The 24,391-nt window shown below is 41.5% G+C and overlaps 1 protein-coding gene and 1 pseudogene across 3 annotated transcripts in view; both read left to right on the top strand.

The window, feature by feature from the left end:
• LOC123513288 (RNA-binding protein 34-like) overlaps positions 1-19,952 on the top strand; it is a 95,807-nt gene extending 75,855 nt beyond the window's left edge. For all 3 annotated transcript variants that reach the window (XM_045270365.1, XM_045270366.1, XM_045270364.1), the window contains 4 exons: positions 5,532-5,650; positions 13,862-13,948; positions 16,201-16,347; positions 19,819-19,952. In XM_045270365.1, coding sequence (XP_045126300.1) covers positions 5,532-5,650; positions 13,862-13,948; positions 16,201-16,347; positions 19,819-19,896 — 431 coding nt within the window. In that variant the 3' untranslated portion in view covers positions 19,897-19,952. The remainder of the gene's footprint in view (positions 1-5,531; positions 5,651-13,861; positions 13,949-16,200; positions 16,348-19,818) is intronic.
• Positions 19,953-21,944: 1,992 nt separating this feature from the next.
• Positions 21,945-23,634, top strand: LOC123513287 (annotated as a pseudogene).
• The last annotated feature ends 757 nt before the right edge of the window (positions 23,635-24,391 follow it).

The raw sequence follows: 24,391 nt of genomic DNA, 5'->3' as shown, positions 1-24,391 counted from the left end.
CTCCCAGTTTACGTTTTTAAAATAGTTCTTGAGATTCTCAATATCAGCCTTTCTGTAATTTAATCGGTCTCCTTTGTATGATTCCTTCTTCTATATCCATCTCTAATATTACATGGTCACTCTTTCCCAATGGGCACTTGTATCTTATATCATCGTTAATTGGTATATCCCTTGTAAAAACTAGGTCTAATCTTGCCGGCTCATCGTTTCCTCTGAATCTTGTGTTTTCCTTTACTCTTTGGACCATCAAATTATCTATCATTAGGTTCAGGAATCTATCTCCCCAGGCATCTTCCCCATACCACTTTCATAATTTTCCCAGTCTACCTCCTTACAGTTGAAATCTCCTATCAATATCACTTTTCTCCTTTCCTTAATGATTCTTGTAAGACTCCTTATTGTGTCATCTATCATGTCTCTATATTCTTGGTTAGTCCATGAGTTTGTTTTGGTGGCACATATGTTCCAATGATTGTTAACTCCTTTTGTTAATATGCATCTTAACATACAGTATTTCTGATTTTCCTTCCCAAACTCCACTTGATTTACCACTATCTCCTTCCTTAACATCATCATGACTCCTCCTCCTCCTTTACCCACTCTGTCTCTCCTCCATATATTATACCTTTTATCTATGTCTATTTTATTGCCTCATTTAACTTTGTTTCCACCAGGCATACAATATCTGGTTCTTCTTTCTTTATGTAATCTCTTAATTCTAATTTACTAGATAAAATCCCATCTATGTTTGTATACATCATTTTTAATCTCTTGTTCTTATCATTTTAGTTAAACTTGCTCCATTCTTTTCTCTTCTTTCTCTTTTATATACCATTTCCTTATCCTGTCTCCTATAATTCTCCAAAAATGCCTTCTTCCTCCTCTGACCTTTCATTATTTTTTCTCTTGCTTCTGCCACCAGTTCATTGTGTCTCTTCCTTTCCTCCTCGTTTCTATTTTTCTTTATATATATATCTTTGCAACCTTCTGTTTCTCTGAGTTTCGTTTTTCTATATAGTACTTCTTCTGCTGCTGCTTGTGATTTTAGTAATATCTTAATTGGTCTCACTGTTCCTTCTTGATATGGTCCCATTCTATGGATTTCTTCTACTTCCTCTTCTAAGTTCTGTCTATCCTCGTCATTCAGATGTTTTAGTAGGTCTTTTACTGATTTCATTTCGTCTTTTTCCCTTCTTGGTCTATATTTAACATTTTTTCTTTCAGTCCAAAAATAATTACACTCTTCTTTTTTCTGCAATTTCTCTTACTAAATTTTCTTTTTCTTGAGGACTCCTATCATTTTGCTTGTCATATTTTCATCTCTTTCTTTTAACTGTTCTTGAAATACTTCTTGAAATGATTCCTTGTCTTTCTTATCTTGGATTCTCCATGCTTGTACTTCTTTTTTAATCACGTCTTGTACTCTTTCTTCTTCTTTGTTAACTAGATCTTTTAGCTTTTCTTTTTCTTTCTCGGCTTTACCGAGTCCTTCCATCAATTTCTTATAGTTCGCTATTTGTGTGTGTGTGTGTGGTGTGTTGTATATTTGAGTGAAAACAAATAAATAAAACAAACAAATCTTGACCTCCATTTATTTTTATGACCTACACTTTGAGGTTAATATATAAATATATAAAACATTTCTTTCATGTCTTGTCCTTCACAGGAAAATATCATATAATTACATCCTACATGGTACTTGTATCTTGTATTGAGTCACATAACAATGTATCAAATGACAGATGGAAATGATTTTAAGATTGAAATGATATGCATTACAATTTTGGGATAGAGGAAAGCACGTGTAATTTGGCACATTTTAAAACCAGTTATCAATTATGCGGCTCCGTAATACCAAGCCACTGGCAGCATTCTCAATGGGTACTGCTTGCTCAGCATTTATGTTTGGGATTGCATTTCCAAGTACCTCATCCTCATCCATCTCATCAGGCATGGGAACATTGTGTAATCTAGCAATATTGTGCAAAATGACACATGACATAATTATTTGCTTAGTTGTGCTAAGTTTTGTCCGCACCTCTTTATTAAGGATGGCAAACCTGCGTTTCAGCACACCAAAAGCTCTTTCAATAACATTTCGGGTTTTAATGTGAGCTATGTTATACCTCCGTTCTTTCTCAGTTGTTGGTGAAAGAACCGGAATCATCAAATATTTCCTGCATGGGTACCCAGAGTCACCGAGGAGATACCCACTATAATTTCCCTCCTCTAACAGATGGCACACTCTTGAATTATCAAATACTCTGCTGTCATGCACACTACCTGGCCAGCTACATATTATGTTTCTAAATACTAGGTTATAATCACAAATCCCCATAAGATTGATGGCAAAGCGGCCCTTTCGTGATCTATAGAGTTCCGCATGATCACCTCCAGGGCTTATTATATTGATGTACGAGCCATCAATAGAACCAATACAACCTGGCATGCCAGCAATATTGAAGAAATTGGAGGCAAGGTCAGGAATGTCAGTTGGCTCTGGAAATTTTATGTAAGTCTGAGCTAGAGTACATAAAATGGTTGAGATACTTCTAACAATTTTACATAGAGAGAAATTTTATGTAAGTCTGAGCTAGAGTACATAAAATGGTTGAGATACTTCTAACAATTTTACATAGAGAGGCAGCAGACATCCCCAGGCAGTCTGCCATACATATCTGGAAGCTTCCTGTAGAAAAATACATCATTGCTGTGAGGAGCTGGAGGTATGCTGGAATACTACAACCTGTAGACATGGCAAAAGAAAAATTGTTAATTTCTCATCAAGAACAATTCCTAGGAATGAGAAATTAATGGGACTAGAATAATGTATCATTCAAGATAAAATCATTGTCTACAAGCAATTAAAGAAGTATGAAATATGCACCTGAGAACAAAGGTATACATTGGTTTAGAGAAAAATGTTGAAGTCACGAGAAAAATGAGGAACGGAAGCAAAAAATAAAATGCAATTTACTTTACCTTGTCCATCCTTGGCTCTTAGTAAATCTGGTTCCACTTGGCCAAGAAGGGTGTGAATGCACTCCTTTGACAGCTGGTACCTCCGAATGAACTCCTCCTCAGAGTAGGCAGCAAAAGGGTTTTGGTGATCCTTCACCAGTCTCCTTGGCAACCTTGCTTCATCAGCACGATCAGCATGTTGAAGGTGCACAAGAGCAAGAATGCCAGCCTAAAAAGAAATTCATCTTCTTAAGTCCTCCCTCACAAAAAATACTAGCAAAATTAATGTTAATGGCCGCAGACTTCATGGTTATAAGTGGAGTTCAAGTTAGGTTAGGTTAGCTTAGATTTGGTTAGAATAAGTTAGATTAGGATATGTTAGGTTAGGTTACATTTTATACTATGTAGGTATATGTAGATATATAGGTTATGTAAGGTTAGATTAGGTTAGGCCTTACCTAAACCTAATCTAACCTCTCCTAAAAATATGCTACTCTGACCTAACCTAACCTAATTTTAACTCCACTATTAACATTTACTATTAACAGATATGCCATATGATCAGAAATGGATCCCAAAAACTTATCCAAGTAATTCTCTGGGATCCTCAAATGATGAGATTGCATTGGGCTGGGGCTGGTTTTGGTTTTGGTGCAGACTCCTGATTTACTATGCCTCGCTACAGTTATATCTCGTTAGTTAAGAAATAAGCTATCCAGATAATGTACATTTTTACCTGTATGATTTATCAATAACAATGCCACAAAATTAAATGTCAACATATATGGGAAGCAGAGCTAAAGTCTGCTGGCCTGAACAGCTCACTGGCTGTGTGGCTAGCTGGCGGCTGTCAGAGACCTGCTCCATCACAAATAACAATTAATTATCCTGCGTGAGATGGATAAACTAATCAAAACAAAGTTAATTCACCATAAATAATCTTACCAAAACAACTTGACCCACAGCTATCTTGCAGTTGTTCTGCAAGCTTTTCTAACGACAAACAGCTTCTACACATATTATTTGGGCTCTGCATGTAATATTGACAAGTAATAGTGCTATACATACCATGGTTGAAGCTCCAAGGAGGTGTAGAGATGTTGATAAGAAGTGAAGACAGGCTAGAAGCTAGCGCCATGGCAACAGGCCTCTAGGCATATGTCAAGTCCAAACACCAAGTTCTTTTAAAAAGTTTAAGTACTGACAAAAATTATTGTATTCGTGTAATAATATGTTTAACCTCCATTATTACGTATTTACATACAATCATAACACATTTCTGCCATGAATGAGAGGATAATACTTTCTCAAGCAAAATTCGTAGGTGCTTTCGGAGGGTGTCAGGCTCCTGATAGATTTCTCCCCGAATGTGTCAATATTATTTCGGATTCGGACGCAGACGCCTGACATTTCGGGCTCCAGGAGTGTTTAATAAATCGACTTCACCAGATTCGGAATGCGGGCCAGTAACCCTAATGTTTAATAAATGGGCCCCCCCTCTCTCTCTCTCTCTCTCTCTCTCTCTCTCTCTCTCTCTCTCTCTCTCTCTCTCTCTCTCTCTCTCCCATATGATTATCTCTTCCATATTTGGATTGCTATTACAAATAGATATTGTATTATTATTACCTTTCTTTTTTATTATCATTAGTATTATTACCAAAAAATACTTCCAATTATCCTTAGACTGTTCTATACATTCTTCTAAAAATAATTGAAAAAGAGAGAGTGTGTGTGTGCACATGTTTATATACTTACAGTGCCCATGGAAAGTATTTCATGCTACTGCCTGAAAACTCCTAATTATGGTGTGCTTAGTTATCATAACAGTGGAGCAAAGTTATGCCTTCTCACATACCTGGTATTGCTGTCATGATTGTGGGATGAGTGAGGATATGTAAGTCAACTGATAACTCATTCCTTAATCCTCTGTGAGTTACTATAGAGACAGGATTTATCACATTTGTTTCCATTCCACTACACATTGTTTCCTCTTTCCTTTCCCAGCCATCTCATTTTTTGCTACAATATTTGCATTCCTCCAGCCAACCTCACCAATGAAAAAAAGGCTAGAATTCTGGCATGAAAAACTGAAAATGTACCTACAAAAGAAATTTCAAGGTTTACAGGTGACACAGAAGCACCATTTGCTGCCTGGTTGTTACTGCTCACACTTACCTTCCAGACTGTATATCTCTAAATAAACCAACATCTAGGAGGCCAAGAAAAACATCCAAAATGACTGATACTCTTCTGAAGTGGATCCTTCATAACCTAATGCTTCATGGAGAATCAGTTGCCTTGGATGTCTTGGGCTAATAAGTGTGTGAGATGTTAACATATCAAATGTCAGTGATACCTCGCCATTGTGGCGAGGTACCACTATATCAGAAAATCCCATATTGTAAAATAAGATATCCTTTCTATCACATCAATCCAAATAATTTCCTCCAATTTTTCCAACCTGCTTGTGTCCTATTTATTTCTCTGTTCTGTATAGATACTATAGGGACAAAAATATTTTTTAAGATTTTCTGATACCAAAATATTATTATGCTACTTGAAATCCACAGAGGCTGAGGAGGAGGCTCTGCGCTCACATTTTGCCAGCTGTGGAGAGATGGAAAGTGTCCGCATTGTGAGGGACAAAAAGATGTCATCTGGCAAAGGATTCGGCTATGTTAACTTTATGGTAAGTTGTACATCTCTGTTTGAGAATCTGGAAAGGCACTGAAAATGTTTGATCTACTACAAAAAAGTGGATATGAGAAAAATTCATGTAGAATGGCTAAGATTGTATTGTGGTGCTTGAGGAGTGCAAAATAGAAAGTCAAACATGAAGTGTGCAGAAGTTGTTGCCACTCTTAAGAAAATTTCATGTTACTGAATGCAGAACAAATTATATTAGAGTTTCTATCACAGAAACCTGTTTTTCATACAAAAACTAACAGTTCCACTGTTTCACTTACTTTCGTCTGCTGAGATTTCAAAACATTTTGCCTGGCACTACGCTTGCCAGTGTGGTGCCCAGCGCTGCCGATGAGATCGGCTGCACTGCCCGTCAATTAACTTTCAGCGTGCATTGTGTTCTCACGCGCTGTGCTTCTGTCCCTTCTTCGCTTCTTGAACTTTTCAAGTGTTTTCTCTGCTGGCTTCTTCCTGTTTTCATGGAGGAGGACCTTAATGGGCAGCATGCTCATCCCGAGCAGCCTGCTGCTGCTCGGAAGGGTGGTTTGCTGACAGACGTGGCTGCTTCCACGCCTGGTTCTTCTGGCTCTCAGTCATCTTCTGAGTCTTCTAGACGTGTTTGCTCAAAACCAGACTGCACCAAGGTATTGGGTAGTATCCTCCAGGACCCTCATTCTGTTTGTGTTAATTGCAGGGACATCTGCAACCCAGGTAAGAGGTATGGTAAATGTTCTACTTGGAGCAGTGATAAGTCCTCGCTGCCTATAAGTACCAGTGTGGTTTGAGGCGCAGGAGGTTTGCTAAGGCAAAACATACCCATAGGTCTGTTGCCCAACCCTTTTGTAATGTCACCAGTGACATAAACATGTTGCAGTCTGTTAAGGCACCTCATTCTGTTCAGGGGTCAAGGGATTCACTGGCTGCCTCTGTTTAGTCCAACATTCATGGCGGTTCGGAGATTTCGTTTCAGGATGGCAGTGTTTTCTCCCAGGGCAAGCTCACAGCTGAGGATTCGGCTTCCCAGCTATTGACCTCTCTTTGTTTTTGAACCCTTGGCAGGAGGAGGTGCTTGCTTCTGTCAACTCTCTTGTTGCCTCTCAGATAGGAGATTTGTGTAGTTCTGTGCCTTCCCCCACTACTGACCTCTCTCTTCCAGCTGTGCCCTCATCTTTGGACACGAACCTGATGCAATTCAGTGTCTCATTCCCCTAGAGTCCTGATGCAAAAAGGTGTGTGCAGTCACACCAAGTCAGGGGGCCAGGGGGGGCTGTCTGAGGACTAGAGGTGCCTCTTAAACGTTCACCTCCACCTAAGGATGACGCTAGGAGGATTAAGAAGTCCTGCCCCACCTCATTGGTGTCCGGCAACCCCACTTTTCGGGACTGGTTGGTGGGGGGGGAACTGGGGGAGGTGGACTGGTGCAATAAGCCTGCCCCCACCCCCATGGCCTTGAGTGAAGGCCTGGCCGGGAGAGACACTTGCCCCCTTGCCTTGTCTCCCTGCCCACAGGGTGGCATGCTCACGCCTTACCCATGGGCTGCCTCCTCTGTCCTTTTGGCTAATAGGGGCCCAGTGTCTGACGACCCCCTACGCCCAACAAACCTACTGTCCTGCTCATACTAGGCCTTACAGCGGCCATGTTGCCTCTGTTTCTGCTGCCACAACCCAACACGCACAGACAACTGTTGTCCCGGAGGTGATCTTTTTCTCGCTGATATGTATGATCAGTGTGTCCTGCTTGGCTCTCCTCACCCTTCTTGTTCTGGGTGGCAGGACTCAGGTGCCTTGATGTCCTCAGGGCGTGGCAGGGCACAACACGGCTCAGAGGGGCATGATGGGATCCCAACAGGACTATAAGGGGATGGGGGGTGTGAGTTCCCGCCTCACGCCCCCTCCATGTACCATTGTATGATGAACTTCATTGACTTGGTGCTTGAGGATGCAATGGGCCAGCGGATTGAACTGGAACGCCCAGTTGGCCCGAGTACCAGCACCACACCTACACAAAAGGGACCCATCCTCCTTGGAAGGGCACAACCTGTCATGTTTTTCATGGAGCAAGCTGACAGTGCTTATTTGAAGGCAAATGAGAAGAAACCTACCTCAGTTGGCTATCCTTCAGGCAGGTTCGCTAAGATTTACAGTGTGGTGGGTCTGGAGGTTTATGGAAAAGCTACCTTGGTTAACCCTAGCCTCCATGCTGCCCTAAACCCTAGTGCCAGAGAGCCTTGTGTGCTCTGTGAGCACCCGGAGGTGGCCAAGATGGAGGGGGTGGTCACCAGGTCTAGAGATGCCCTAAACTACTCCTTTTGGTGTTTGGGGGCCATGCATCTTCTGGCAACTCGCAACCTCCGTACATAGCTCTTAGACCTGGAGGTGCAGCTCTTTAAAGCTGTACATATGGCGCTTAACGATACTTGCTGGGACTCGACTTACGTCATTGCCAACATGCGGACCTGGAGGAGGGAGGCTTACCTTGGCTGCCTCAGACCCTCCACCTTGCAGGTCTAAAAGGGCATCCTTTGGAGGTCTCCCATCTTTACCCCTCTCCTTTTCGATTAGGACTAACTTCAGGAGGCGCTCCAGTCCTCCAAGAGCAATGCTGATAGGATGCTCCATGAGGCCACGCTCAGTGCTCTAGCCCAGCCGCGTCCTGCTCCGGGCACACCCTTGGTGAAATGTGGTCCCCGGTCTTTTACCACCACAGCTGTAAGGCCCTCTGCTGCTTCCGCCCAAAGACTGCTCGTCTTTGCTCATGCCAGGGACTCCCAGGGTGGGTTTTACAGCTCTCACTCTTCTCATCCTGGTGGGCAAGGAAGGAGATGGAAGGACAAGCCCTTTCGGAAGTGACAACCTCTCTCACCAGGGGGCAGTTGCGGGCTGTCCACCCCACAGGTGGGAGGGGTGGCTCAAGATAGGGGCAGAGACGTGGATTCTCGACATTCTGAGGGAAGGCTACAGGATTCCCTTCTCTGCCACCCCCAGCACTCACAACCCACTTCAAGGAATCCAGAGGATATGCCGTAGGATCACTCAAAGGACAAGCCCTTCGGTTGGAGATCCAACAACTGAAGGACAAGGGTGCCATAGAGGAAGCACATGTTTGTTGGTTTGTGGTTCCGAAGGCCTTGGGAGGTTTCCAACCCATCATCGACCTCTCCATCCTAAACAAGTACGTTGTCACCACTAAATTTAAGATGGAGACGGTCAGGACCGTCATGTCCGCAATACGATGGGACGACTGGATGGTGCCTCGATCTGAAGGACGCTTATCTTCAGGTGCCCGTCCACTCAGACAGTCAGCGTTTCCTACGCTTTACCTGGGAGGGCAGCCAGTTACAATGTCAAGTCCTTTGCTTCGGCCTCTCTACTGCCTCACAGGTCTTCACTCAACTCATGGCTCTTGTCTCAGCAGAGTTCCATTGTCAGGGCTTCCGCATCCTCTGATATCTGGATGACTGGTTAGTCCTGGCTTCATCAGCAGAAGAGGCTCGAAGAGCCACAGCTTGTCTCATTGACATCTTTTCCGATCTGGTCATTCGCATAAATTGGGAAAAGTCATCCTTGACTCCAGAACAGGAGATGATCTTCCTTGGGATGCTCATTTGCTCTCCTTCTTTGAGGATTTTTCCAAAGCAGGGGAGGATACATAACCTACAGAATTCAATTCGCTCCTTCCTCAGTTGTCTGTCCTCACTGGCAAAGGACTGGTTGTGACTTCTCAGGTACTTGTCCTCCCTCATTCATCTAATGCCGGGATCAAGGAGGAGAATGTGCCTTGTTGAGATCTAGCTGAACTAGCAGTGGGACAGACAGTCGATGGCAGATGACCATGCCATCTTCTTGGACTCCAGCACTTGTCGGGACCTGGAGTGGTGGCTGGAGGACCAGAAGTTGGCACAGGGTCAATCCCTCCAACTGGCTATCCCAGACATCTTTCTCTTTACAGATGCTTCGAATGAAGGGTGGGGGTTTCTCTCCTTCAGGACTCTGAGTGGCCTCTGGGACAGCCAAGAGAGGTCTCTCCATATCAACATCTTGGAACTCAGGGTGATTCACCTGAGGTTCCAACACTTTGTGGACATGTTGCGGAATTCTGTTGTTGCTGTTTTCTCTGACAACACCATGGCGCTTGCGTACCTGAGCAAAGAGGGGGATACCCACTCCACCCTCCTCACCAACAAGGCTCAGGAGATCCTAGACTGGGCAGAGGTTCATTCGGTGGGAATTCTCAGGGGCTCCAACAACGTAGTAGCCGACTGCCTCAGCAGGAAACACCAGATTCTGTCCACGGAGTAGACACTACACATGGACGTGTGCTGCCAATTGTGGCGGGTATGGGGCTACCCGACTGTCGATCTCTTCGCCACATGCCTCAACTACAGGATCCCAAACTTTGTCTCGATTTCGGGATCTCAAAGCAATTGCCACAGATGCCTTTCTTTACAAATGGGACAACCAAGACCTGTATGCTTTCCCTCCATTTCCTCTCATCAGGAAGGTGCTCAAGTAACTTAAGGCTTCCAGCAACACCGGGCTCATCCTGATTGCGCCATTCTGGCTACAGAGGGAGTGGTTTCCAGACTTGTTGGAGGTGTCGCGAGAGCCACCCCGACACCTTTCTCTTCGGAGGGACCTCCTGACTCAACCTCACACCCACAGGTTCTACCAAGGTCTCCATGAGCTTCAGCTGACAGGGTGGAGACTGTCAAGCGATACTTGAGATACAGAGGCTTCTCCTCTAAGGTGGCACAGTTCTTGGCACATGATAAGAGGCCTTCCACTTCTTTAAACAATCAGCACAAGTGGAAGAGTTACAGGAAATGGTGCAAGGACAATAAGCACACAGTTTCCAACCCCATGGTCCAGAAGGTCGCAGATTTTATTGTTTATTTGCGACAGGTTTGTGATCTTTCCACCTCTGCTATCAAGGGCTACAAGGCCATGCGTAATGGGATTCTAGCAATCACAGGGTTGGACCTTAACAACAACCATGTGCTGAGGCTTCTTATCAGAGCCTGCTCTTTCCAGCCACAGAGGCCTACCAGGGATCTTAGACCTTTCTGGAACTTGGATGTAGTGCTTCGCTACTTAACCAAGGCTCCCTTTGAACCTCTGCGGCTCTCGTCCACCAGAGACCTGACTAGGAAGACCCTCTTTCTGCTTGCTCTTGCTACAGCACAGAGGGTAGGAGAGATCCAAGCACTCTCCCACAAGACAAGCTAGCAGGGGCAGGATCTTCTGGTCTCTTATCTTCCTGAGTTTATTGCCAAGACGGATACAGACGGCCACAGTAAACTGCGGGAATTCCGTATTAAGAGCCTTGCTACCGTAGTGGGTTCCAAGGACGTGGAGAGACTACTATATCCCATTCCGGCACTTTGTCACTACCTGCACAGGATGTCTTTGCCTACAAGACCCCGAAACCTCTTCCTTGCTGTTAAGTGTCCTTCCAGGCCCATGAACAAGGCAGCGATCTTCTTCCGGGATACCATCAAGTCAGCCCACGCTTCTTTCCCTGACTCTTCCTGCTGTGAGCTTAAGGTCCGTGGCATTGCTACCTCTATGCTCATGTGGAAGAACTGCTCTGTTCCCACTATCTTAAGGGCAGCCTGTTGGAGGACGCAATCGGTCTTTTTTGACCATTATCTTCGGGAAATAGTAAAACAGGAGGGGGATATCTTCGCCTTGGGTCCAGTTGTCACTGCTAAACACGTAGTCGACTAACTACTGCACCTGGTCATGCACAACCCTAGGAAGTATGCTCAAGGTTGCTTTTCTTGGGGGCTCTTTCGTACCGTCCTGGCACCTTCAGCCGGGGGATAGAGGGTCAGTAGCTGGGACTGAGCGCTCTTCTCAGCTCACACCTCCAGTCATGAGTATCTGCATGCTCCTAGGGCACTCACCACCGGTCACCTAGGGCTCTAATTCTTGAGACACATGGATCAAGGAGTACTCCCATGCACCTGGTTGCATTCTCCAGCACCCTCTTTCTCCACGTCAACCTCTACCACGGGTTAGTGTCTCCACAATGGACAGTTATTTCAACCTCTACGCCTGCCACATCGTGTTGACTCCCACCTCCTTGAATGTTGGAGTCTGCTAGTTTAATACTAAAATTAATTTCTTCACCTACCTGTTTTTCATACAAAAACAACTGCCCTCCCTTCCTCCCCCAGTCTGCTTCAACACACATGAGAATTAACTGAGGGACAGCATAGCCGATCCCATCGGCAGCGCCGAGCACCGTGCTGGCAGGCATAGCGCCAGGCGGAATTTTTTTTAAATCTCGGTGGACGGAAGGAAGTGAAACAGTGGAACTACTAGTTTTTTGTATGAAAAATAGGTAAGTGAAGAAATTAATTTCAGCATTAAAAATTATTTGCAAATTACAAGGATAGTACAGTAATATCTTGAGATATGAGCAGCCACACATACAAATTTTTGAGATACAAGCAATGATTTGGTCCATTTTTTGTTTGAGATGTGAGTGGGATGCTGCAGCTAGTTGGCACATCGGTCCAGCCTCAGCTGAGCCAATATCCATGTGTTTCTAGCACAGCAGGTGATATTTCATGAACTGTGCTCATTCTTTCATCATTCTCACAATATGTTTTGCCAAAAGTATTACGAGTGATACAAGCATGATGTCTTCCAAGCAGCTTGCAATATATAGTGTTGGTGTATTGAATAAAAGACCAAGGAAAAGCTTATTTTAGAGAAATGTTTTAAATATTTAAGTGCTGGAACCGTACAGTTGTCTTACTCCACTTTCTCCACCATCATCAAACAAGCAACAAATTTGAAGGAAGCAGGTGAGACAGCTTCTACATTAATGGCAAAGATGCTAATGAAGAAGAGGGAGCCAATAATGGAGGAAATGGAGAGACTCTTAAGGCTGTGGATTGATGATCGGACTCGCCACCAAATGGCACCTTCTAACTTACCTGAAGCTAATTTTTCTCCTCTTGCCAGTGAATATAGACCTGTTGAGGAAAACTGGAAAAAAATAATAAGCCCATAACACTACCTCCTTAGGTGGTGCAGAAAATTTTTCTCTATCCATCAATACAAATTAGGCCTAGTTTACTCTTGACATTAAATTAAATCCTATTGAACCTTAAATTCACTATTCAATTGTTCATTTTTCTCTCTACTTTCAGGAAAGTAACAAAATTGTAAAACAAGGGAAACCTGTACTTGTACATGCTGCACATTACTGTCTTAGATTGGCTGTGAGGGTGGCCTTATGGTAAGTTTGCAATAGGGCAGTACTGTATAGCAAGACTGCATAAGGTGTAGCCTGCAAGGTATTGGGCACCTAATTCAATACCTAGCTGGAGCAACACCTTTTCGTGTGGATGGCCAACATCCATTCACCGGTGCCTTAGGTGACGTCCTCCACAGCAGAAGCAGGTGCCATCCCCCAGGAACCCCAGGGTTGTCATGTGGCTCCCTTGACTGGCTTGGAGGGGCAGCCTTCCTTGGAGAGGGTGCAGTGGCATCTGCACTTTGTCATGCACTATCATCCTATACCTGAAGTTGGTCACACACACACACACACACACACACACACACACACACACACACACACACACACACACACACACACACACACACACACACACACACACACACACACACACACACACACACACACACACACACACACACACACACACACACACACACACACACACACACACACACACACACACACACACACACACACACACACACACACACACACACACACACACACACACACACACACACACACACACACACACACACACACACACACACACTCTGTGGAAGTTAGAGGAGAAGGGTGGCTTAAAAGGAAGCACATTGAGATGGAACCAAGGCTTGACAGTGCAGAGAGTGAAGTGGGTGCTGTGATCATCCCCCCCTCCAGTTGCAGCAGCAAGGAGGGATTTTGGTGCCCTCCTTGATCTTGTCCAGACATCTTACTGACTTGTGAGAACTAGCACAGTACCTATACCGAGGAGCAGACTGGCAACGTCACTCCTTATGGCACCAGTGACTGTAATGACAACACAGGTCTGGCTCTGGCATGTACCAAGACCCAGGAGGAATTTTCTACATTGAGCCATAATTATTATGTGCATTTTTCTTTTTCTTTTCTTCTTTTGTCTTTTGTGGGGAAGGGATAATGATGACAAATGTTGATATCTTTAATTATTTCTTGCAGTCTGAGGATGCTGTTGAGATGGCACTGCAGATGGATGGCAAAATTTTCATGCATCGGCAGCTGCGTGTGCAGCGATGTGCTAAACAGGTAAGGAGAGGAGTGGGTCTATAAGGCCTCCCCAGATGTGATGTAGCACTTCAAAGAAACAAGAGAGCTGATCAGAATGCAAAATGAAACCATAAACAATACTGCATGAGAGAGGTGCTATTGCTGATTCTGATTGACCTTCAATCAGAATCAGAACAAGTACTCTTTTTATTACTTATTATTTTTTTTTTAAGAGGGGAAGAACTAGCTAAGGGCAACAAAAACTATCAAACAAAAAGGACATTGCATTAGAGAGGTGGACAGAATAAGTATGAGAGAAAGAAGAAAGTCCAGTACATTGAGGGTACAGCAAGAGGAAGGCATGCAATTAGCAAGATTAGAAGAATAGTTAGCTTGAAAACAAGAATAGATAGCAAGAGATGCAACATTGCATCAATGATAAAGGGGCTGAAGAGGGTCAGTCAGAGGAGAGGAATTGATAAGATAAAACCTTTTCATTCCACCCTATGTAATGAAGCAGTATGAGTGGAACCGTCCCATACATGGGTGGGGGAGGATAAGGCTCCTATACATAGTTAGCAGTTGGGAGATGAAAAAAACTGGCGGAGATGATTCAGAATGCCTAACCTCATAGAAACAGTTTTTATCTAGAGAAGTTTCCAATTAGACTATAAATAAAAGATAGACTAAGGATTTTCAGTGTAGAAGAAGAGGATGATAGTTAAGGGTCATTGAAGAAGAGGCGATAGTTGTCTGAAAAGTTGTGTTGAGTTGATAGATGGAGAAATTGAGTTCTTGAATCATTGAACAATACTGTGTTTCCTCTACCCCAATCAGAAATTTCAGAGATCAAAAGTCAGGTGTAGCCTCTCATACTCTCAGTTGCTGGCAATGCCATATGACAGGTACATATTGACATCTCACAACAGGATTGGTACCAAGGCTACTAGCAAATATTAAAGTTTTTATTAAGTTTTTAAATGCAAATTATTCGGATCCAATAATGATCTAAATGCATGTGAGAGTCTTCAAATGTTAGATGAAATTCTTCACTCTATATTCAGAGCTTAAATCTGCTCATTTATCATGTCTGCCAAAATTGGGTATGTTTTATGAGTTCATGCATCTTATGAAGTTATGAGCCATCAAATACAATAGGTAATATTTGTCCCAGGGATTGATATGGTATAAAAAAACACATTGTTACTGCCTGGCAGAGAGAGAGAGAGAGAGAAGCAATAGTGACTGGAATGTTTACATGATGGAAATGCTGACTGTCCTGCCGTGTGGATAGACAAGGACTGTGTTAGCATGTGAGGTCACTATTCCATGCCCCTTGCCGAATCCAGATGGCAGACCACGGCAGGCTACCACAAAGATCAGTCCACATCAAGTTACCATAAAGAATATAGTAACATCGTTATCTCCTTAACGTGCTGTGCATAGTGCACAGTAGACCCCATCATGTAAATTCATCATCCTTCAGACATGCTTATCCCGCATACCACTCTATGATTGTATTTTTATTGTATTTTAGTCGCCTCACGTAATTTAACATGTACCTGTCTCACAGCCATTTTCATTTGGTAGGAATGTGGGTGGAATTTGGGTACAACCTGTTGAAGGGCCCATTTATTTCACCTGGCTTCTTGCCAGACCGAAATATATGATATCATATCAATGTGAGAGTCTCACTGTCCTACGACTACCCAATGGGCAGTTACACACATAATGCATGGTTATTACCTTAAATTTACTACTATTAAGGCATTTATGCCATAGATATGTGTTTAAAAATACTTTAGTTATTTTGATATATTGGTATGTGATAGTAGAATATCCAAAGATAAACGATATCTAGGTGACCACCTTTTCTGTGAAATATTGTAATATCTGGTGAATCTGGCAACCAACACACAAATTTGGTTTGTCTTCTATTAAGAACTTCAATCTTTCAAAAGGAATATTTCCTGTCCTATGTATCTTTTTAGTCATTGTCTTTACTGAGACCAATATTCTCTGTAATATGGGAATCAGGACTGCACAATATAATTTAGATGTATGATATATAGTTTCAATATTTCTTTAGGGCTTCTACTTTTACTATTCTTAAAGATGAATCCTAATACCTAGTTTGATTTATTTTTCTGATGTAGATAACAAGCAACTATAACTTACATTTTTTTTCTATTCTTCCAAAGATTCATTGCTTTTATGCAATGGTGTTTGTTGAACATGGGTAATGAACAAAAATTGTAAGATTATGAGTATTGATGTGTATTGATTTGCAGGGAAAGAAAGGCCAAAAACCAATGTTTAAGACTCGAGGAAAGAAAGGACTCAGCTTTATGAAGAATAAACCTACTTCAACTAAAACTTCAAAAAAACAGCTGAATTTTACTGGAAAAAAAATGATGGAAACAAAGAAGTTTAAAAAGGTGAGTTCCCTTTCTTGGACAAGTATAGTGTAGCAGTAGCGTTGTAGGTGTTATTAGTAAGTAGTAGCAGTGATGCCGTTGATAATAATGCAGTGATATATACCTTGCTAATCATACAACTTGCAATTCATTCAACTTTTTCACATAGAATATAACTTGTCATTCATATGCTTGTTCTGCTATTTGTCCAGCATCGCCTTGTTCTTGACCATTCTACACGTTCACTTTATTAGTCTTGTGCTAACTTCCATATGCAAAGTATCATCCACACAAGGTTTACGAAAGTTTCTGCTACTTTGTTGCTATCCCTTGTTATTTTTATTGAAAATAGTAAGAAAGTGTGTGTGTATATTTACCTAGTTATGGTTTATTGGAAGGAGTAATCTCATAGTATCCCATCTCCTTATCCCTTATCCAATTTCTTCTTAAAAGCACTGATAGTTTTGGCATTCACAGTTTCCTCACTAAGCTCATTCCACTTATTCACATTTCTATGAGAAGAACAATTACTATACTTCTTAATATATCTTCCACTATTTTCCTTCTTTAATTTCATGGTATGTCCCATTGTATTCCATGTGTCTAAAGTAATTAAGTTTTCTCTGTGCAAGTTCTCTATCATTCTATAGATATTTATCAAATTTCTCTCTCTCCTCTAGTAGGAATTTCCAATTATCTTAACGAACAGGATAGGAGGGTGTCAAAGTAGTTCGTAGAGTGGAAATTTGTTAAGCAGACGTAATTTTCCCATAGGAAATAATGGAAATAGGGGGGATGCGTTCTGGGCTGGTCCCCAACATACCACATGGGTTAAAAAAAAATTATGTATTTTTCTATAAGCTTTTTATAAACCTTGCCCCCAAGAAAGGATTGTTTTGTAATGCATAAAGTGAAATCTTACATGGAATACCAAAAAATAAAGCAGAGATGAGATTGGCCACAGATGAAGCGGAGACTCACGCAACGCGGCCGCTTCTTCTTCTTCTTGTGACCCTTTTAGCTTGCGTGTTGTCTTTCACCAAGATATTAAATTTGTTTCCACTCCTCTATTGCCTGCTATAATGGATATCATATCTTAGTATTCATATATGCTCATGCCATGAGGGTAACCTCGACTCCGTGGCACTGAGTGATAGTGAATTACTAATGAAATACCGTGGTATTTCATTAGTAATTCATTCTCACTCAGTGCCACGGAGTCAAGGTTATCCTCATGGCATGAGCGTATATGAATACTAAGATATGATATCCATTATAGCAGGCAATAGAGGAGTGGAAACATAAATTTAATATTGTGGTGAAAGACAACACGCAGGCTAAAAGGGTCACAAGAAGAAGAAGAAGAAGAAGCGGCCGAGTCGCCATGGGTCTCCGCTTCGTCTGTGGCCGATCGCATCTCTGCTTTATTTTTTGGTATTCCATGTAAGATTTCACTTTATGCATTACAAAACAATCCTTTCTTGGGAGCAAGGTTTGTAAAAAGCTAATAGAAATGTTGTTTTGTGAACATAAATGCATATATAAGACAGTAACACCACCCCCATAGGTGGTGTTCCCAGCAACCTCAGAGCAACCTGATAGCAACCTTGTCACTGTCCCTCCAAGCGCTCATGGAAGCCATTTCGCAGCAGGAGGTTACTCTGACGTTGTTAAAGAATCTTGGATCCAGCTCCAGGAGCGCTAGAGACAGAGGCAGGGAGCCAGCCAATCACAGCGAAGCTGCTGCATTCACCTGGCAAATTCAAACCCAGAAAATTCACTAAAACGGATGTGGTTGTACATTATGCGGACTTTTTGTTCTAACTTTATATAGTACGTTAAACCGGAAATTCGTTAGACGAATGTTCGTTAAGCGGAGTATTACTGTACTCAACTCAGGAATCATCTTTGTGACAGCTCTTTGAAGTCTTTTCAGTTTTGTGATGTTTCTCTTTTTATAAGAAGACCACAAGACTGCTGCATATTCCAATCTTGGTCTTCTTCATTCAGATATGAAAAGGTCATCTTTATCCTCATTAATAGCTTCATTATCCCTCTAACAATTTTATCATTATGTGCGTCTGGAGTCAAGTCCTCCATAACAGTCCACCTCTTTCTCTGATTTCTATTACATAATACTATTCATCCTATTAATTAACCAAATTTTTTAAAAATTTGCTTCAAAATGATCATCACCTTACAAACCACAGCATGATCAATCACCAATTTCATCAAATAAATCTATGGTAGACATATATATACCTAACTCAAGTTTCAGATGGAAAAAAGGTAACATTTTCAATTTTTTATGAATTGTTGTAATTTCAGCTATGTGTATGAAAATGCAGCAATTTTTTTTTTATTTATTATTTCTTATTAAGAGCAAATTGCCATATAGTTCATATTTTTCAAGTTTTAATGTGATTTTTATTTTTATTCATTGCCAAAGATACACACTGCACAAAAACTATTGCAGCTTCTTTATCATATTACTAGTATAGAAGCATTGGATATAAATACATATTATGTAAAAATAAAGATTACAGGACACAAAACCAATATTAACTACAAATTTACTCTCATACTAAATTTATCTATGCTGTATAACTATCTCTTGATTTCTCAAACTATGTGGCTATTTACCATATTTGATGGCTTATAAGATGACCTCAGTTTAGGTAGGCATTATGGCCTTGCTATGCAAGACTTTCTTCTTGTTCTCACCTATATTTTTTCCACTTTTCTAATGCAAGAGTCAACCAGTATTCCCAGTCATTCAACTCTTTCTTTGGTAAACTCTGGAGCTTCCTGCTTATTTCTTTATTTCTACCTCTATATGACTTGAATTCTTTAAAAAAGAAGGTTGCAAGACACTTATCCTCTGGCTTTGGCTGATGCTTTTGTCTTTGTACAGATCTGGCTCCTCAGTGGGCCTTTTTTTTATTCTAAACTTATTTTTTAATCACTGCTGGTTCACTTCCTGCACACACAAATAAATAAATAAATAAATAATGAAATAGTAGTGGTGCTCACCTCAGGGAGTAGTTACAAATATGCCCAGCCATATACAATCCTCTATTTTGGAGGTTATTATCATTGATGAGTATATCAATGATGAAAGTATGGGTAAGATAAATCATATCCTTGTGAATACTCATTGAGGGATACTTAAGTGCAGAGTTCTCCAGTGCCAAGTTCTTTGTAGTGAATTGTAAGGATTATGACAACACTGAAGGTACACATCAAGTACCAAAAAATATATTTGAGAGAAAGGAAAAGACAAGAAAGTTGATAATGATTTTTGGGATCACTGATAGATGAGCATGACATTGTACCCAAAAACTTACAATTAAGAGTGCATTCTTTATCTCTTTATTCTCATAATATAAGTAACAGCAGATAACTTTCAAATAATCAGCAATAATCAGTTTAATACAATGTATCACACTGTTTTGTATACTGTATTTGTAATGATTCTTTTTCTTCCACTAGATGAAAGCAAAGGCAAAATTCACCAGAGAGGACAGGAAGAAGAAAGCCATTGCTCACAAGTTGGCTGGAGTGAAGTGAAGGCAGAGGGTGTAAAATGTCTTCACATACAGTAAATAAAAAATAAAAGAAATGTGTTGGTATATTTTTATTATCTTTAACCACTTCAGACTGGAGCCTCAGAAAACACTCGGGTATCATATACTGGATAGATATGCAAGTGTTAACTTACCTAATTTTCTCTCTCGATCACTCAGTCACTCACACACACAAACACACACTCTCTCTCTCTCTCTCTCTCTCTCTCTCTCTCTCTGTGTGTGTGTGTGTGTGTGTGTGGTGATGGTGGAGCGAGTGTGGGAACTGGTGCTGCCTGCACTGCTGTGGCTGCTGGTGCTGGCAAAGTGACTGCTGTTGGTGACGCATCTTCGTCTCTCATGGACTCCGTTGTGTCGCACCCTTGGGTGGGGATCGCTTCTTCAGGTAAGGGGCGACCATCACTGGGGAGCACTGGTGCTCCGAGATGGCACGGGGACCATGTTGGCAGCAAGATTAACGGCCACAAACATAAACATTCCCTTCCCCCTTCCCCGGGCATGAGGATCCTTCGTCACACAAACCGTAAACATAGAGCATTTTGGGCCGTGAGAGAATCCTTTGCCGCGCGGGGGAAGGGGAGCGGCGAAGGAGCAGCGCAGCCCGCCTCTTCCCCCTTCCCCGCTTGCTGACGCTGATTCTCCTCAGTGTTTTTCTTCGCATTATTGAACCAGGTGAACCCACTTCCTTGTCATGATATTAGTATTTAACAGTTTAACGATGTAGTTTACATATATGAACAAGTAAAAAGTTCGAGTGTGGCCCTCATTGCTCAGAGTAGACTGCCAAAATACATGCCAGGTGAGGCCCATACGAAGGCTGTTTTCATCCCATTATTGGAGCAGCTGAGTACATTTCTCTATCCTATTGTTAGATTTTATTAGTTTAATAGCAGAGTGTACTTACATGAGCAGGTAAAAAGATCGAGTGTGGCCCGCATTGCTCAGTGTAGACCATCCCAAAAGACATGCTAGGTGAGGGCCATACTAAGGTTATTTTCATCCCATTATTGGAGAAGCTGAATGCATTTCTCTATCCTATTGTTAGATTTTATCTGTTTAACAGCAGAGTGTACCTACATGAGCAGGTAAAAAGGTTGAGTGTGGCCCTCAGTGCTCAGAGTAGACCATCCCAAAAAACATGTCAGGTGAGGGCCATACTAAGGTTATTTTCATCCCATTATTGGAGCAACTGAGAACATATCCATGCTATAATTTTTGCTGAAATTATCCTAACATAATAACCTACTAGCTGGAGGGGTTGCACCCTTGGACCCCTCTCCCCCAAACTATCCTAACCTAACCAAACCTAACCTAACCTACTGTAAAAATTCATGGAAATTTTTTTACTGAAATTATCCTAACCTTGCTGAAAATATTTTCCATTAATTTTTACATTAGGTTAGGTTTTGTTAGGTTAGTATAGTGTAGGGAGGGTTTCCGCTAGCAGGTTATTATGTTAGGATAGGATAATTTCAGCAAAAAGTTTCCACAAATTTTTACATTAGGTTAGGTTTGGTTAGGCTAGGAAACCTTACAGGGGGTGTAATAGTTTCCATGCCTATCTACAAATCCATGGGCCGGGGTTTGATTCCTGGGCAGTCAGCATTTAGTTGGTTAGGTCTGGTAGGTTGGGTATGGAAATATACCTGGTGTTTTCTTGTGTGTTATAATTTGTATATATCTTCATACAGATATTTTTGAACATGGACGAGTATCAGGAGTTGTGGGATGGCTGGGAATTTTTGGATCAATTGGAGGATGAGGAGCTGGAAGATCAGCCAGATGCTGAGGGAGCTATTGGACGTAAACGTCGCAGGATTGTTAAAGGTAAAATGTGGCGACAAACTATATCTTCTGTTTCTTTTTCTGTTTGTTAGTAATGCTTCACGAAGGGGAGGTCTTCCCTTACGAAACTGTTGAGTTTTTACCGTAAAGTTTATGAGGCGGCGGACAATGGGGATAGTTATGACATCCTATACCTGGACGAGAGTGATGGCTAAAACTAGGTAGGATGTTTTAATACAGGGAGTGCCTAGTTTAGGCCTGTCGGCCTCTTCTAGCTTCCTTTACTTTTTTGTGTTCTTGTGTTTAATGTTATTTGATATAAAAATCGTAACTACAGTTTATTTTCAGATCCGATGAACCTGTTCACTGCAATGAGTGATGAGTTTGTGGATTGCTTCCGATTGGACAGAACTTCAATGTATGATCTCATTGAAGAAATTACAGACTAACTTTCTGCCCCAACTGACACAAGAGGTAATATAATTTCTAATTTATAATAGTATGCAATGATGTTGCCGAAATTTTCATGGCATATATGCTTTGTATTTAGCAGATGTAACTTATAATTTAATGTAAAGTAAAAACAATTGATTCCTTTCATGAAGTTGTACGTTAGAGTACATTTGCAGTCACCATATAAGTTTCCTTTTTTTACAGGCTGTCCTGTTCTGCCACAACTGCAGACCCTGACTGCAGTCCGTTGCATGGCAACGGGAGACCACCAAATGACCTTAGGGGACTGCCATGATGTGTCACAAAGAACAGTCAGCAGATGTCTGAAGGTTGTATCAAGAGCAATCGCTGGTTTGAGCCAGCGTTACGTAAAACCTCCTTCTGGCAATGACCTGCGGCGAACAGTGGAGCAATTCCATGATATCAGTGGAATGCCTGGTGTGGTAGGGGCAATTGACTGCACACACATCTCTATACTGAGACCATCTGTGGAAAACCCTGAGATGTTTAGGTGTAGGAAAGGGTATTTTTCATTAAATGTCCAAGCTGTATGGGCCAGACTTACAATTTCACAATGTTGTTGCCCGTTGGCCTGGGAGTGTCCATGACAGCCGGATTTTTTAAAACAGTAGGCTTAATTTAAACCCCAGGTATCATCTACTTGGAGATGCAGGATATGCCTTAAAAAGGTATCTAATGACACCTGTATCATTTCCAGGTGATGCCCATGAGAGAGCCTATAACTATAGTCATGCCCAAACCAGAAACACTATTGAACGGGCATTTGGTGTATTAAAAAGAAGGTTTGGGTACTTAGGCAAAAAAGTCAGGACAAACTTAGATACAACTAAAACTATTGTAGTTGCTTGTGTGGTACTGCACAATATTGCTGTAAAAGCTAGGCTGATTTTGCCACAAGAGGGAAGGGACATCAACATAAATGTCAATAACATCCCTAATGAGGTTCTGGCACACAGACAAGGAAATGTAGAAGGCAGAGTGAAGCAGCAGCAAATAATTTGAGATTTCTTTTAAGCATCATTAAGACACCACCCTTTCCACCGGTTCTTTTGAACTCCTTCAAGGGGATGGCCATGGCAGAAGTCTCTCCTTTTGCACTTGTCCTTGTACTTCATTCTCACATTTTTCAGTCCTCTCACCTTTACATTCACTCATCCATTCTTTCCAAATGTCCTAACTATCTCAGTGTGCTGTACTTCACCATTTCCACCACTCCACAATTCATTCTTCTCCCTTACTGGACATAAAACATCTTCCAGTTACATTCTGATTACTCTCACCATCCATTCTGTGAAACCATCATTATTGTATGTATTTAGGGTGCAACACAGCAGTCTGCACTTGGGCTCGAGTACAGCAATGCTTCATCATCCTCATGGAATGCCAAATTTATTTTGCTGCTGTTCAGTGTGTATGTTCTTTTAAAACCTTTATCTTCATTGTTAATTAAAACAAAATGTAATTCATAGTTTGATTCATTCCTTAAATTACCCAATATCGTATTCCAAGGGATCTGGCTTAACTATTGTTTAGCTTTTCAAGTTCTTTTTTTGCTATTTCTGTTCTAATTTTAACCTCTTCCTTCCTTTCTTGTAACTGTTCAATTTCTACTTTTGCTATACATGTCCTAATCCTAGCTCCTTCCTTCCTTTCTTCTGCTTCTTCCAGTCTTGCTTCCATATGTTTCACTTGGAGAACAAGCAAATGCTGTCTTGTCTCCAAGAACTTATGCTGATAGGTCTTCCATTTCTAAAAATAAAAGTTAGGTTAGGTTAGCCTGGGAAAGGCAACAAAACATGAAGCAACAATAGATAAATGAAAAAAAAAAAAAATAACAGCCAACAAAGTGAGACTTCTAGCCCATTATAAGTAACCAACTCCCTGCTACATTAGTTGTTAAGTTAGGTTCTCAGGTTACTCCCTGTTACAGTATTGGTTAATCTAACTTAACCAAAAGTGCACTAGGTTAATATATTTTTTTCACTTTATATGGTATGTAAATCATCCTGGTCTATATATAATATATAGATGCATAAATGATACCTAACAAAAAAGTGAGACTTCTAACCCTTATAAGTAACCTACTCCCTGCTACAGTAGTGGCTAATCTAACCTAACCTAACCATAAGTCCACTAGGTTAATAGTTTTTTTTTTTTTTTTTTTCATTTACATCAGTAGACACAGTAGGTGCGTGCGCATATACTTGCTAGTTCTGGGC

The sequence above is a fragment of the Portunus trituberculatus genome, chromosome 35, assembly GCF_017591435.1.
Source record: "Portunus trituberculatus isolate SZX2019 chromosome 35, ASM1759143v1, whole genome shotgun sequence".
Taxonomy (NCBI): domain Eukaryota; kingdom Metazoa; phylum Arthropoda; class Malacostraca; order Decapoda; family Portunidae; genus Portunus; species Portunus trituberculatus.
This window is presented reverse-complemented; position numbering and strand designations above follow the sequence as displayed.